The sequence below is a fragment of the Chanos chanos genome, chromosome 14 (genome assembly GCF_902362185.1).
Source record: "Chanos chanos chromosome 14, fChaCha1.1, whole genome shotgun sequence".
NCBI classification, from domain to species: Eukaryota; Metazoa; Chordata; class Actinopteri; order Gonorynchiformes; family Chanidae; genus Chanos; species Chanos chanos.
In genome coordinates this window covers 153,670-165,000 of record NC_044508.1, presented here as the reverse complement: position 1 = coordinate 165,000, position 11,331 = coordinate 153,670, and the positions used below count along the sequence as shown (strand labels likewise).

General features: G+C 41.6%; 2 protein-coding genes across 4 annotated transcripts in view; both read left to right on the top strand.

Annotated features, from left to right (window-relative positions):
* tnksb (tankyrase, TRF1-interacting ankyrin-related ADP-ribose polymerase b) overlaps positions 1 to 6,101 on the top strand; it is a 38,836-nt gene extending 32,735 nt beyond the window's left edge. For both annotated transcript variants that reach the window (XM_030791234.1, XM_030791233.1), the window contains exons 23-27: positions 888 to 962; positions 1,088 to 1,193; positions 1,536 to 1,722; positions 2,478 to 2,634; positions 6,015 to 6,101. In XM_030791234.1, coding sequence (XP_030647094.1) covers positions 888 to 962; positions 1,088 to 1,193; positions 1,536 to 1,722; positions 2,478 to 2,634; positions 6,015 to 6,101 — 612 coding nt within the window. The remainder of the gene's footprint in view (positions 1 to 887; positions 963 to 1,087; positions 1,194 to 1,535; positions 1,723 to 2,477; positions 2,635 to 6,014) is intronic.
* A 3,142-nt stretch (positions 6,102 to 9,243) lies between these two features.
* Positions 9,244 to 11,079, top strand: LOC115827932 (leucine-rich repeat extensin-like protein 5). Of its 2 annotated transcripts, none has more exons than XM_030791828.1 (4): positions 9,244 to 9,470; positions 9,745 to 9,811; positions 9,903 to 9,947; positions 10,112 to 11,079. In XM_030791828.1, exons 2-4 carry the CDS (start codon positions 9,758 to 9,760, stop codon positions 10,724 to 10,726), a joined length of 714 nt encoding a protein of 237 aa, XP_030647688.1. In that variant the 5' UTR covers positions 9,244 to 9,470; positions 9,745 to 9,757; the 3' UTR covers positions 10,727 to 11,079. The 2 variants fall into 2 exon arrangements, with proteins under 2 accessions (XP_030647688.1, XP_030647687.1); XM_030791827.1 differs by lacking the exon at positions 9,244 to 9,470 and adding an exon at positions 9,564 to 9,623.
* The last annotated feature ends 252 nt before the right edge of the window (positions 11,080 to 11,331 follow it).

Here is an 11,331-nt window from a genome sequence, read left to right as displayed (position 1 = left end):
ATCTCAGATTTAAAAACTACAGATAAGAGTGGAATACAAATGGGGAAAGTGAGAGGGGCAACGCAGACAGGCAGACAGACAGACAGACAGACAGACAGACAGACAGACAGACAGACAGACAGGCAGGCAGGCAGGCAGGCAGGCAGGCAGGCAGGCAGACAGTCTCTCACACTCTCCCCCTGCCTGAGTTAAGAGCAGTGAGTGGGTTTGTAATTTTATATTTACAGAATGACTGGTTTTACTTAGATGACGGCCAGTATATTTACAGAATGACTGGTTTTACTTAGATGACAGCCAGTATATTTACAGAATGACTTGTTTTACTTAGATGACAGCCAGTATATTTACAGAATGACTGGTTCTACTTAGATGACAGCCAGTATATTTACAGAATGACTGGTTCATGCTTAAACATGCTTCTCTGAAATGTCAAAAGAACTTAAACTTTTTTTTAAAAATTTCAATAAACCCTCTCCCAGAGGAGTACAACAGCTGACTTAACTCCTTATATGTAAATGTATTTTGGATTGCACTATATTTAACTGTACTTTTAAGACTCAGTTCTCTCAGCCTATCAGCACGGTCAGTAGCACTCAGCAGCATTCAGTAGCACACTGGCTAATTACTGGCCGTGTTTCTGCCTGGCACAGGCCAAAGGCTTGACTAATTTTGTGATTTGTACTGAACCTCACGCTGAGATGTAGAGTAATTCTGTGATTTGTACTGAACACAAGCTGAGATGTGGAGTAATTCTGTGATTTGTACTGAACACAAGCTGAGATGTGGAGTAATTCTGTGATTTGTACTGAACACAAGCTGAGATGTGGAGTAATTCTGTGATTTGTACTGAACACAAGCCTAAAGAATCGGATATGTTGGTTTATCAGATGCAGAGCACAATCCGTGAACATAGAGATGGTGGAAATGCAGGTGGCATCTTTAACAGATACAAGGTCATTAAGGTAAGATGTGTGTGCTTACACTTCCTGTTTATCTATGTGTTTACCCTTCCTGTTTATCCTGTTTTTGCTTGGTGTTGTCATGAGTGGTGGTATGAAATCAAAGACTTTTGTTTGTATTTGAGTAGATCCAGAAAGTAGTGAATAAAAAGCTAAGGGAGAGATACACACATCGGCAGAAAGAGATCGGCGATGAAAACCATAATCAGCACAACGAGCGCATGCTCTTTCACGGTAAATCCTCCTCTCTTCCCTAACCACTGACCAAAGACACTTTACCACAACTAACCACCATGACAAATGCAGTACCAGCCAATACCAAAATTACGTACAAAACTAGCATCCAAGGTAATTAAGCAGTTTACCGAGCTGTTTACCACAGTGAGTGTACGCACTTTCACATGGCCTCCCACATCAACTTAAGAAAATATTTGTGTCAACCAACATCAATGAACACTCAGGGATGTTGTTATACTGTGCTAAATGTCATATGAAATTTGGAAAAATTGTGAATATTTTCTCATGTCAGACCAGAGCAGAAACATCATCTCATAATCATTGGGTTTCCTGCTCCAGGGTCTCCTTTCATAAACGCCATCATCCATAAAGGTTTTGACGAGCGGCATGCCTACATTGGCGGGATGTTTGGAGCTGGAATCTACTTTGCGGAAAACTCCTCCAAAAGCAATCAGTATGTGTACGGGATTGGAGGCGGCACAGGTTGTCCTACACACAAAGACCGGTCCTGCTACACCTGTCACAGGTACACCCTCCTCCCGCTGTCCGACACCCCAACCAGCACATGCTTCCATTTCAAGTCAATTTGTATCGTTTGTTTTTTTGTATAGTTATCTGTTTACTGGCATTGCACTTTTTATAGTCAACAGCTGTCTTAGAGCAGCTTTACAGAGATCAGTCCCTAAACCCCCTAGGAAGCAAGACCAAAGCAACAGTCGCATGAAAAAACTAGAAATGAAGGGGTAGGCTGAGGAAACCCTGTTAGGAACCTGGACTCAGCAGGGGGAGCCCATTCTCCTCTGGACAGCACATAAAATATAGATATTTACAGTATATAAGAAGTCCAGTGTTACTTATAAAAGACAGATCTTGGTTCCACAGTCAGGTTGTGACTGCATCACAGGTGGGCCGCTGGCTGTGAGTAGGGGCTTGCAGAAGGTCGGGGCAGGAGGTCGGGGCAGGGGGGGGTTTGGTACTGGTATCTTCTAGAGCTCAAATGTTGAGGCAGAGAAGATGAGAGGGAAGAAAACTGTTATTTATGTTGAAACATGCAGCGCAGTAATTTAAAATATCTTAAAATGATTTGATCTAAATTTGAATCTCCATTGTGGAGCAGCTGCAGTAGCACTGCCTAAGAGGTTTTGAGTGTGTGAGGTCGTTCTCGTCTTGAATGCCTTCATATAGGACCACTCTGATGTGTTAGTGGAAGGTGAGAGAGCGGGAGAGTGTTGTGTTGTAAGTGTTTCTGGGCCGTTTCATTGGCCTGTTCTCTCCCGTCAGGCACATGCTGTTCTGTCGAGTGACACTGGGGAAGTCCTTCCTACAGTTCAGTGCCATGAAGATGGCCCATGCCCCGCCCGGACACCACTCTGTGATTGGTCGGCCCAGCGTAAATGGCCTCGCTTACGCTGAATACGTTATCTACCGAGGAGAACAGGTAAGAGAGAAATCCTCGACACTCTTTATGTGACCAGAATCAACTAAAGATAAATAGAATAGAGAAAAATAGAAAATAGAATAAAAACAAAAACTTGAACTTGAAGAAACAGCTACTGTCACATGTCTTTATAGAACATGGCTTTGGCACCATTTTTGTTTTGTTGACAGCTGCAGTGGTGTATTCTGACTGTGTGTGTGTTTATTCTGACTGTGTGTGTGAGTGTGTATTCTGACTGTGTGTGTGTGTGTGAGTGAGTGTGTATTCTGACTGTGTGTGTGAGTGTGTATTCTGACTGTGTGTGTGTGTATTCTGACTGTGTGTGTGAGAGTGTGTATTCTAACTGTGTGTGTGAGTGTGTCTTCTGACTGTGTGTGTGTTTATTTTGACTGTGTGTGTTTATTTTGACTGTGTGTGTGTGTATTCTGACTGTGTGTGTGTGTATTCTGACTGTGTGTGTGTGTGTGTGTGTATTCTGACTGTGTGTGTGTGTGTGTGTGTACTCTGACTGTGTGTGTGTGTGTATTCTGACTCTGTGTCTTTGTATTCTGACTGTGTGTGTGTGTGTGTAATCTGACTCTGTGTGTGTGTGTGTGTGTGTGTGTATTCTGACTGTGTGTGTGTGTATTCTGACTGTGTGTGTGTGTATTCTGACTGTGTGTGTGTGTGTGTGTATTCTGACTGTGTGTGTGTGTGTGTGTATTCTGACTGTGTGTGTGTGTATTCTGACTGTGTGTGTATGTGTATTCTGACTGTGTGTGTATGTATTCTGACTGTGTGTGTGTGTATTCTGACTGTGTGTGTGTGTATTCTCACTGTGTGTGTGTGTGTATGTATTCTGACTGTGTGTGTGTATTCTGACTGTGTGTGTGTATTCTGACTGTGTGTGTGTAATCTGACTGTGTGTGTGTGTAATCTGACTCTGTGTCTTTGTATTCTGACTGTGTGTGTGTGTGTATTCTGACTGTGTGTGTGCTCTGACCATGTGTGTGTTTTTGGACAGTGTATTTAGTAGGGCTGTTAGGCTTAACTAAAGACATTCATGTTTAAGGATTCTGTTAAAACCAGTTCATCTTGACTTTCTCTCCCCTGGAACGATTAACGATTTAAGTGGTTCCGTCACCATGCGTCTGGCATTTTGTCTTCCCTTAAACGGCCAAGGTGAACCGACGCTTTACGTTCACGTCTGTGAGTGAGAGGGATGTCAGCCGCCCAAGCTGAGATGGTATAGACCCTAAAACGTCCAATAACAGCCCAGTCTCCAGTAAAGGCAGGTTTCTCATAATCGGCGGTATGCGTGACCCTTTCAGTGAAATAACCGTCTGCCTCAAATAAACGCCGAGGAGAACTACACCGGTATTTAGTCTTCATGACTATAAAATCAAAGAGCAGTGGATTACACTGCTTACAGTAGTCATGTTTATTTTTAGTGGCTAAAAACATAATAACACTTGTTTTGAAAAGGAAGCCCCATTGTTTCTCCAGGCTAGGAAAAGGAACGCACATGGGTTAAAAAAAACAGCGTGAGGTTGTTTTAATGAGTTCAGTTTGCCTGATGCCTGTTCATCTGGTCATGAATTAGATGAAACATTAACGAACAAAATAAGCGGTCTTTCGGATCATGGTCGCCTGAATTCACAGTGATACCGTCATTTAGACTGTGCTTCCCCATCATAGGTTGTGAGGACAATGGACTTACTTTATTAGTGAGGACTTTATTAGTGAGGACAATGAACTTACTTTATTAGTGAGGACAATGTTGGACTTACTTTATTAGTGAGGACTTTATTAGTGAGGACAATGAACTTACTTTATTAGTGAGGACAATGTTGGACTTACTTTATTAGTGAGGACTTTATTAGTGAGGACAATGAACTTACTTTATTAGTGAGGACAATGTTGGACTTACTTTATTAGTGAGGACAATGTTGGACTTACTTTATTAGTGAGGACTTTATTAGTGAGGACAATGAACTTACTTTATTAGTGAGGACAATGTTGGACTTACTTTATTAGTGAGGACAATGTTGGACTTACTTTATTAGTGAGGACAATGTTGGACTTACTTTATCAGTGAGGATTATGGACTTACTTTATCAGTGAGGACAATGTTGGACTTACTTTATCAGTGAGGACAATGTTGGACTTACTTTATCAGTGAGGACAATGTTGGACTTACTTTATCAGTGATGCCTGTTTCAGCTGCTACCAAAAAGCACTGTATATTGTTTGTTAAGAAGGCTACTTGGGGAAAAAACATGGTGAATTTTCCTGGTCAGTTCTGCTACCAGTATCTTACAGAAGCCTGAGGGCTTTAGGTGAAATAAACACAGGTCTCTTATTATGGCTGAGTCTTCAATAAACGCCAGTAAAGTTAAGTCACTAAAGTGAAGAAATGCCTCTGCGTTTATTGGAAGTTTTACATTATTTCCACATTTTAACAATGCAATTAAAATCTATAAATATAGTACAAGAATGTGCTGACAAAATGTAATTTGCAGTTCGCCCTTATTGATAGCCTACATTTAGCAAAACAACACAAAAAACCCCGAATAGCCGAATCCCAACATTGAAAAAACCTACCCAACGAACGAATATCCAAACAGTGGAATATTTGGGGCCAGCCCTAGTGTTTAGACAGGGAGTTGAGATGCTGACTGTAGACTACACAGTGTTGCTGGACTAAAACCACAACTCCTAACGGAATAATGCACACATCACAGTCTCGGTAAATGTCATACGCTTCACGGTTGTGGCAGATCTATGACTACGCTGTTACCCTGGAACCCCAGCGACATGTAAATGTGATTGTGTCCAGTGAGGATGCTGTCTGACATAACAATCAGGATGACATAATGAGAGACTGGCCGAACCTTGCAGAGTGAGACATTTAAGTGAACATGATTAGTGACCATGACTGTGCTGAGAAAGCAACTAAAGTCCACCTCTGTGTATAACATAATTAATATATTATACATGTATATATCTGTATATATTGCTCACCACTGTCTATAATGCTGTATATACTGTAAGGTATAGCATCACTTACTGCTTTACTCACTTATACCTGCACTTATCTGTAAATAATACTATGCTTTTGCACTTCTGGTTAGATGCTACTGCATTTCATTGGCTTGGTACCTGTACTCTGCACAATGACAATAAAGTTGAATCTAATCTAATCTAATCTAATCTAATCTGCGAATGCCTGTCGTATGCATCGTTCCATCTGAGAAGGGCAAGCGGAGCTTCTGTCCATCTAATGTTGTTTACACAGCTCTAGAGCCCCATAACAGAGGGGGTATTCCAGAAGTTTAGTGAAGATGTCTGATGGTTCTTTGAGGCTTTCATCAGTGTGTTGTCCGTTTGTCTTTTCACAGGCCTATCCGGAGTACCTCATCACATATCAGATTGTCAGACCAGAGAGCACGACCCAGTCTGCAGCCGGAGCTGAGAGCAAATCATAGCCCATCAGCCTCCACATACATTCACCTAGTCTCACTTACACACATTCAGTGGTTCTCTCTGTCGCCCACACACTCAGTCACTGTCTCTCTCACTCCACATACTCACCTAGTCTCACTTACACACATTCAGTGGTTCTCTCTGTCGCCCACACACTCAGTCACTGTCTCTCTCACTCCACATACTCACCTAGTCTCACTTACACACATTCAGTGGTTCTCTCTGTCGCCCACACACTCAGTCACTGTCTCTCTCACTCCACATACTCACCTAGTCTCACTTACACACATTCAGTGGTTCTCTCTGTCGCCCACACACTCAGTCACTGTCTCTCTCACTCCACATTCTCACCTAGTCTCACTTACACACATTCAGTGGTTCTCTCTGTCGCCCACACGCTCAGTCACTGTCTCTCTCACTCGGTCAGCCATGTTCACTCATGGTTCATGACTTAGTCTGTCACTGACACCCTTTCACTGGCTGTCTTTCATTCACAAACGTATTCATTCACTCCTTCCTGCGCTCTCTCTCTGTCTCTGTTTCTCTGTCTCTCTGTCTCTGTCTCTCTGTCTCTGTCTCTGTGTCTCTCTCTCTCTGTCTCTCTCTGTCTCTCTCTGTCTCTCTGTCTCTCTCTCTCTGTCTCTGTCTCTCTGTCTCTCTCTCTGTCTCTGTCTCTCTGTCTCTCTCTCTGTCTCTGTCTCTGTCACGCCCCCTCCTTTATTCAGCCCCTCCCCTCACTGACATTGTCAGATACGTGTAAATTCCATGTGTGAACTCAGAATTTGCACTTTGAAAAAGCTGCATTAAGTTATTTGAAAACAGGCTCAGTTGTTGAAGTCTAATGTACAGGTAGTATGAATGCAAAGTGAAAAACAATCTGTGTTTACTGTTTTGAGTTTTATTTTATTGGAATCCATTTTTTTTCTTTTAATGCTCTTGAATTTCTTTTAAATAAACTTTGTGACAACATAACCATTGCTTTGTTTCATTTATTAAACATTTACAAGAAGACATAACGGTAATAGATAGTGTGTCTGGTTTTTCCTCAATCAGTGGAAATCAACATAATAAAGCACTTCAGCCGTCAGCTTCAATGCTGATGCTCAATAATACACAACAGAATGCTCTACAAAAATGATATCCTGGAAATCACATTAGGCATGAGACACACATTCAGATTCATCTAGTCATGTCACCAAATCAAGGTCAGTGACCTCAGTCTTCACTGACATCAGATAATCCAGCCATATCTCCATTCTAAAATAATCCAGCCCTATTTCCATTCTAAAATAATCCAGCCCTATTTCCATTCTAAGTGACAGCAGGTTGGCAGACATGCATCCACTGGACTAAAGTCCTGTCTCCTCTGTGTGTGTCTGATTGGCAGGTGTTGTTCTGTTGGCTGGCCTCTCCACGACTATGATGGGAGGTTGGATGGCAATATTAGGGGTGATGAGAGGGTTGTAGGGTGGAGAGGGGTGGAGAGAGTAGGCGGGGCTGTATGTGTAGCAGAGGTATAAGGAGTGATAGATGTAGCAGGGCTGGAGGTAGGGGTAGAGTAGAGAGTATGGGTTCTGGGATACGGAGAGCAGATTACTGGGAACAGGAGACAGGTCCTGTGACAAAAAAACGAATCATTTTCTCATTTCAAAGATGTCTGAGGGTGGAAGCATGTTGTAAAAATAAATGCATCTTTAAAGATCATAGGAATATTTTTTTAAGAATTGTATCTTTATATATGAGCACACAATTATGAACGAACCATCACCTGATTCAAAAATTAAATCTAGACTGATATACAAAACTATGATCAAAGGCCATTTACAGTACATTACGTTACAGTACAGGACAGTGCAGTACAGTGCATTACGTTACAGTACAGGACAGTGCAGGACAGTACATTACGTTACAGTACAGGACAGTGCAGTACAGTACATTACGTTACAGTACAGGACATTTACCTTGGTGCTTAGCGACCTGCTCCTCCTGCTTTGTGTTTTCTCAACCTTGGTCAGTCACAAAGGGTTGCGTTTACAATTCATTTGAATATTTAGAATTTATTTTTAATGCACCTTGCAATATATGAAATAAATGTTGGTATGTACTTACAGGAGCAGGAAGGCAGGAACTCAGGAGAGCCAACAGGAAAATAAATGTCATCATTTTTGCCTGTCACCTGGAGAATAGTTCACAGCTAAGGAAAAATGATTTGACAATTCTCTGAGTGAACAGTCTTAAAACAGGAACTATGTTTTTACATTGTATCAGTAATAAACCCAGTTACTTCACTAATATGTTGTGTAATGTTTAGAATGTGCCGACTGACTTACCCTCTGGGTTTTACAACAGAGTTTTCGGGTTCTCTTCTGTGTTTGACTGAAACATTTCTCACACATATATATCCTCCCCTTACCTCTGTGGGATTTGAATGCAGGGGAACTCCGGACACTTCACTCTGTTTCACGTAAATGATCTTCTCTAGCACTCCATGTCAGATTAGGAAGGTGTTTAAGGCAATTATGTGGTTTGAAGTGAAATGGAGTTTAATTTAAATTTCATACTTAGAGGTGAAGCCGAACAGTTTGATCTGAGGTGGGAGGAATGTGCCCAGTGCTGAAACCACACTGTGCAGCGCTCTGTCTGCACAGGCCACTGGCTCATTTCCAAAGTCATGTTTGTGTCTGTAATAAAATCAGATGTAGTAATCACATATAATTGTCTCTAGGGGCGTTTTTCCCTCCCGGTTTATCCAGACCTGTATAAGTAAATTAGTCTACGAGTGTGACATTTTAGGAAAAGCTTTTTTGTTTTGAGTAACTCATGTGAAGTTTCAGTACTGGAGTTACATATGTATTTAATTCAGGTTAAAGATCAGCGAAGTTCTATTTAGTTAAGAGAGAAAGCATTAATGTGTCTGTGGGTTGGGATTGGGAAAGCGTGTAGGAAGCCAGCCCTGTGGGACTTATTGCACCATGCAGGCAAAGGGCACTAACCGTCATTGTGGTTCTGCAGTAACCATGCTACAGCTGGAGGACATTCTCATCTGTACTTGAGTAATGCTGGGCTAACCTCAATAACATGACTTGGCAGGGAGAGAGCTAGTAATAACTATTCCATATCCAAAGGACATATTTGGGTGGATAAGACAAAACAACAAATGCATTACAGAAAGCAGAGTGACAGTTGATCTTAAGGACAGAAAACAGGTTGGGTTAAAAAAAAACGACTCTGTAGAAACCAAATAAGACTGATACTACCTTTAATTGGTAGTGTCTGCAAAACAGTGCGGTCTTGGAAAGTTATAGGGTTTTTTTCTCCTAAACAAACACTCTTATTGCCCTCTCCTCCTGATTAGACCGGCTATCCAAAAGGTAACGCGCAAGACCAAATATGATTGGTTCTCACCAAATCAGCGCTGACTTTATAACTGATCCTTCCCTCTGAAAAATTAGTTAAAGATATTTTATGATTCTACAGAATGTTCTCTCATCATTAATATTTATCACGTAGACCATAACATTAAGGTGAGGTTTGCATTTGATTGTTCTATTATGATACCGTTATGACAGTGATGCTATACGTGGCGTGAGGGCTGGAGGTGATCCAGGTAACAGTTATGTCTATAAAATGTGAATGATATTGCAGATTGAACAGAAAGATGAGGACGCTGATGTTACTGCTGGGTACTGTGTGCGTTTGTTTGGCAGCGCCAGTAAGTCACGCGATTTTATCAATTTATTCATTTCACCGTAAGTGCTAAAACAACAACAAAAAGTTTTAAAAGTTCCTTATTTTCTCTCCAGGTAGAAGAACAGCATCCGAGGAAAGCGAGATCTGCAAGTGAAGAGGTGACTGAACACTTTCTGTTATAAAATAATCTTTATCGCATAGCCTACTGGTTTTACAAAACAAGCGAAGATGTGTTTTAGGTCTACATATACAGACGTGCTTTAAAATGTTATTAGACCTTCCAAATGATACAGATGATTTCCTTTTCCCTCAACTGTTCTAGGATCTGCAACTGCTGTTGACTCAGATGAAAGAAACTCTTGCGAACGTCAATAACCGTCTGATCCCGCAACCCCCGCATCCACAAAGAACTACAACACGCCAAGTCGACGCTCAACCTACCGCTGTCCGCATCCCAACAGCAAACTTTAATCCAGCCAGTGCTGGGAGTGTACCAATGTTAAACCTTTACATTTCCCCTCAACCTCCGGCTGGTGTAAGCCAGAGTGCTATGCCGCAGAAAACAAACCCGGAGTTCGTGTTGGCCACACCGGTCGCCTTAACAGTACCATCGTACCCCTCGGCAGTTGTCCCACAGGGAACCAGGTACGCTATACTGTCCCCTCAGCAAAGTATCCCCATTCCTGTGGCACCATTTCCCGACGCTGCCGCTATTTCGCCTCAGACGGTGCCGGTCCCGGTCCAATACCTTCCTCCCCAGAGTCCAGCACTACTCAACCCATCATTCCCAAACCCAGGATTTCCTTATGGGAACCCTTTCCTACCACCGCCGGGAAGTCAAGTTAACCCCTACTCTCCGTACGATCCACCAACTATTGGGATAACACCTCCGATCATATTCAGAGAGCGACAGCCAGTGATTCAAGCTCGTGTTTAGATGACAATTTAAAGACAGTCAGTAGTCTTTGACTGAATGCGTTTTTCTTTCTACAAGCGCTGGGGAGGTCTTTTTAGAGTCTTCTAATCTATGCTGTAGCTGGGCCTGTTTTTTTTTTCCCCCTTCTGGATTGTTTACTGTGGATTTAGGCCTATTTCCCATTTACCTGTACGAACCTTTTCAAAGATTACAATAAAACGTACGTTCCCTGTATGGAGTTTTGTAAAATTATATGCATTGGTTTGGGCTGCAAGATAGAAACAATTTAAATATCAATAAAAGAACGATTTCTGATAGATTGTAATGAACACATAATGTTATTTATTTATTATTTGATTCATATTCACCCAACTTTCACCCACCACACGTTTTGTTCTGCAGCGGAATCAGAACTGAATGCAAATTCATTAAAATGTGTATGTGTATAAATTTGTATTGAATATGCATATTGCATGCGTATTGAATAAAAGGTTCTCGCAAAACAACAAGCAAACTAAAAAAAAAAAAAGACTTTTTATTGAAGTAGCTAGGCCTATAAATCATACAACAATAGGCTACACCTTCTTTTTCGTATACTTACAATAACCTACAGTGTAAATTCCTTC

What these genes read in the sequence shown, in the direction of transcription:
- LOC115827932 (XM_030791828.1), top strand. Translation starts at nt 9,758, where the DNA reads ATGAGGACGCTGATGTTACTGCTGGGTACTGTGTGCGTTTGTTTGGCA. An exon ending in GCGTTTGTTTGGCAGCGCCA is followed by an intron (nt 9,812 to 9,902) that starts GTAAGTCACGCG and finishes TTTTCTCTCCAG; the next exon opens with GTAGAAGAACAGCATCCGAG. An exon ending in CGAGATCTGCAAGTGAAGAG is followed by an intron (nt 9,948 to 10,111) that starts GTGACTGAACAC and finishes CAACTGTTCTAG; the next exon opens with GATCTGCAACTGCTGTTGAC.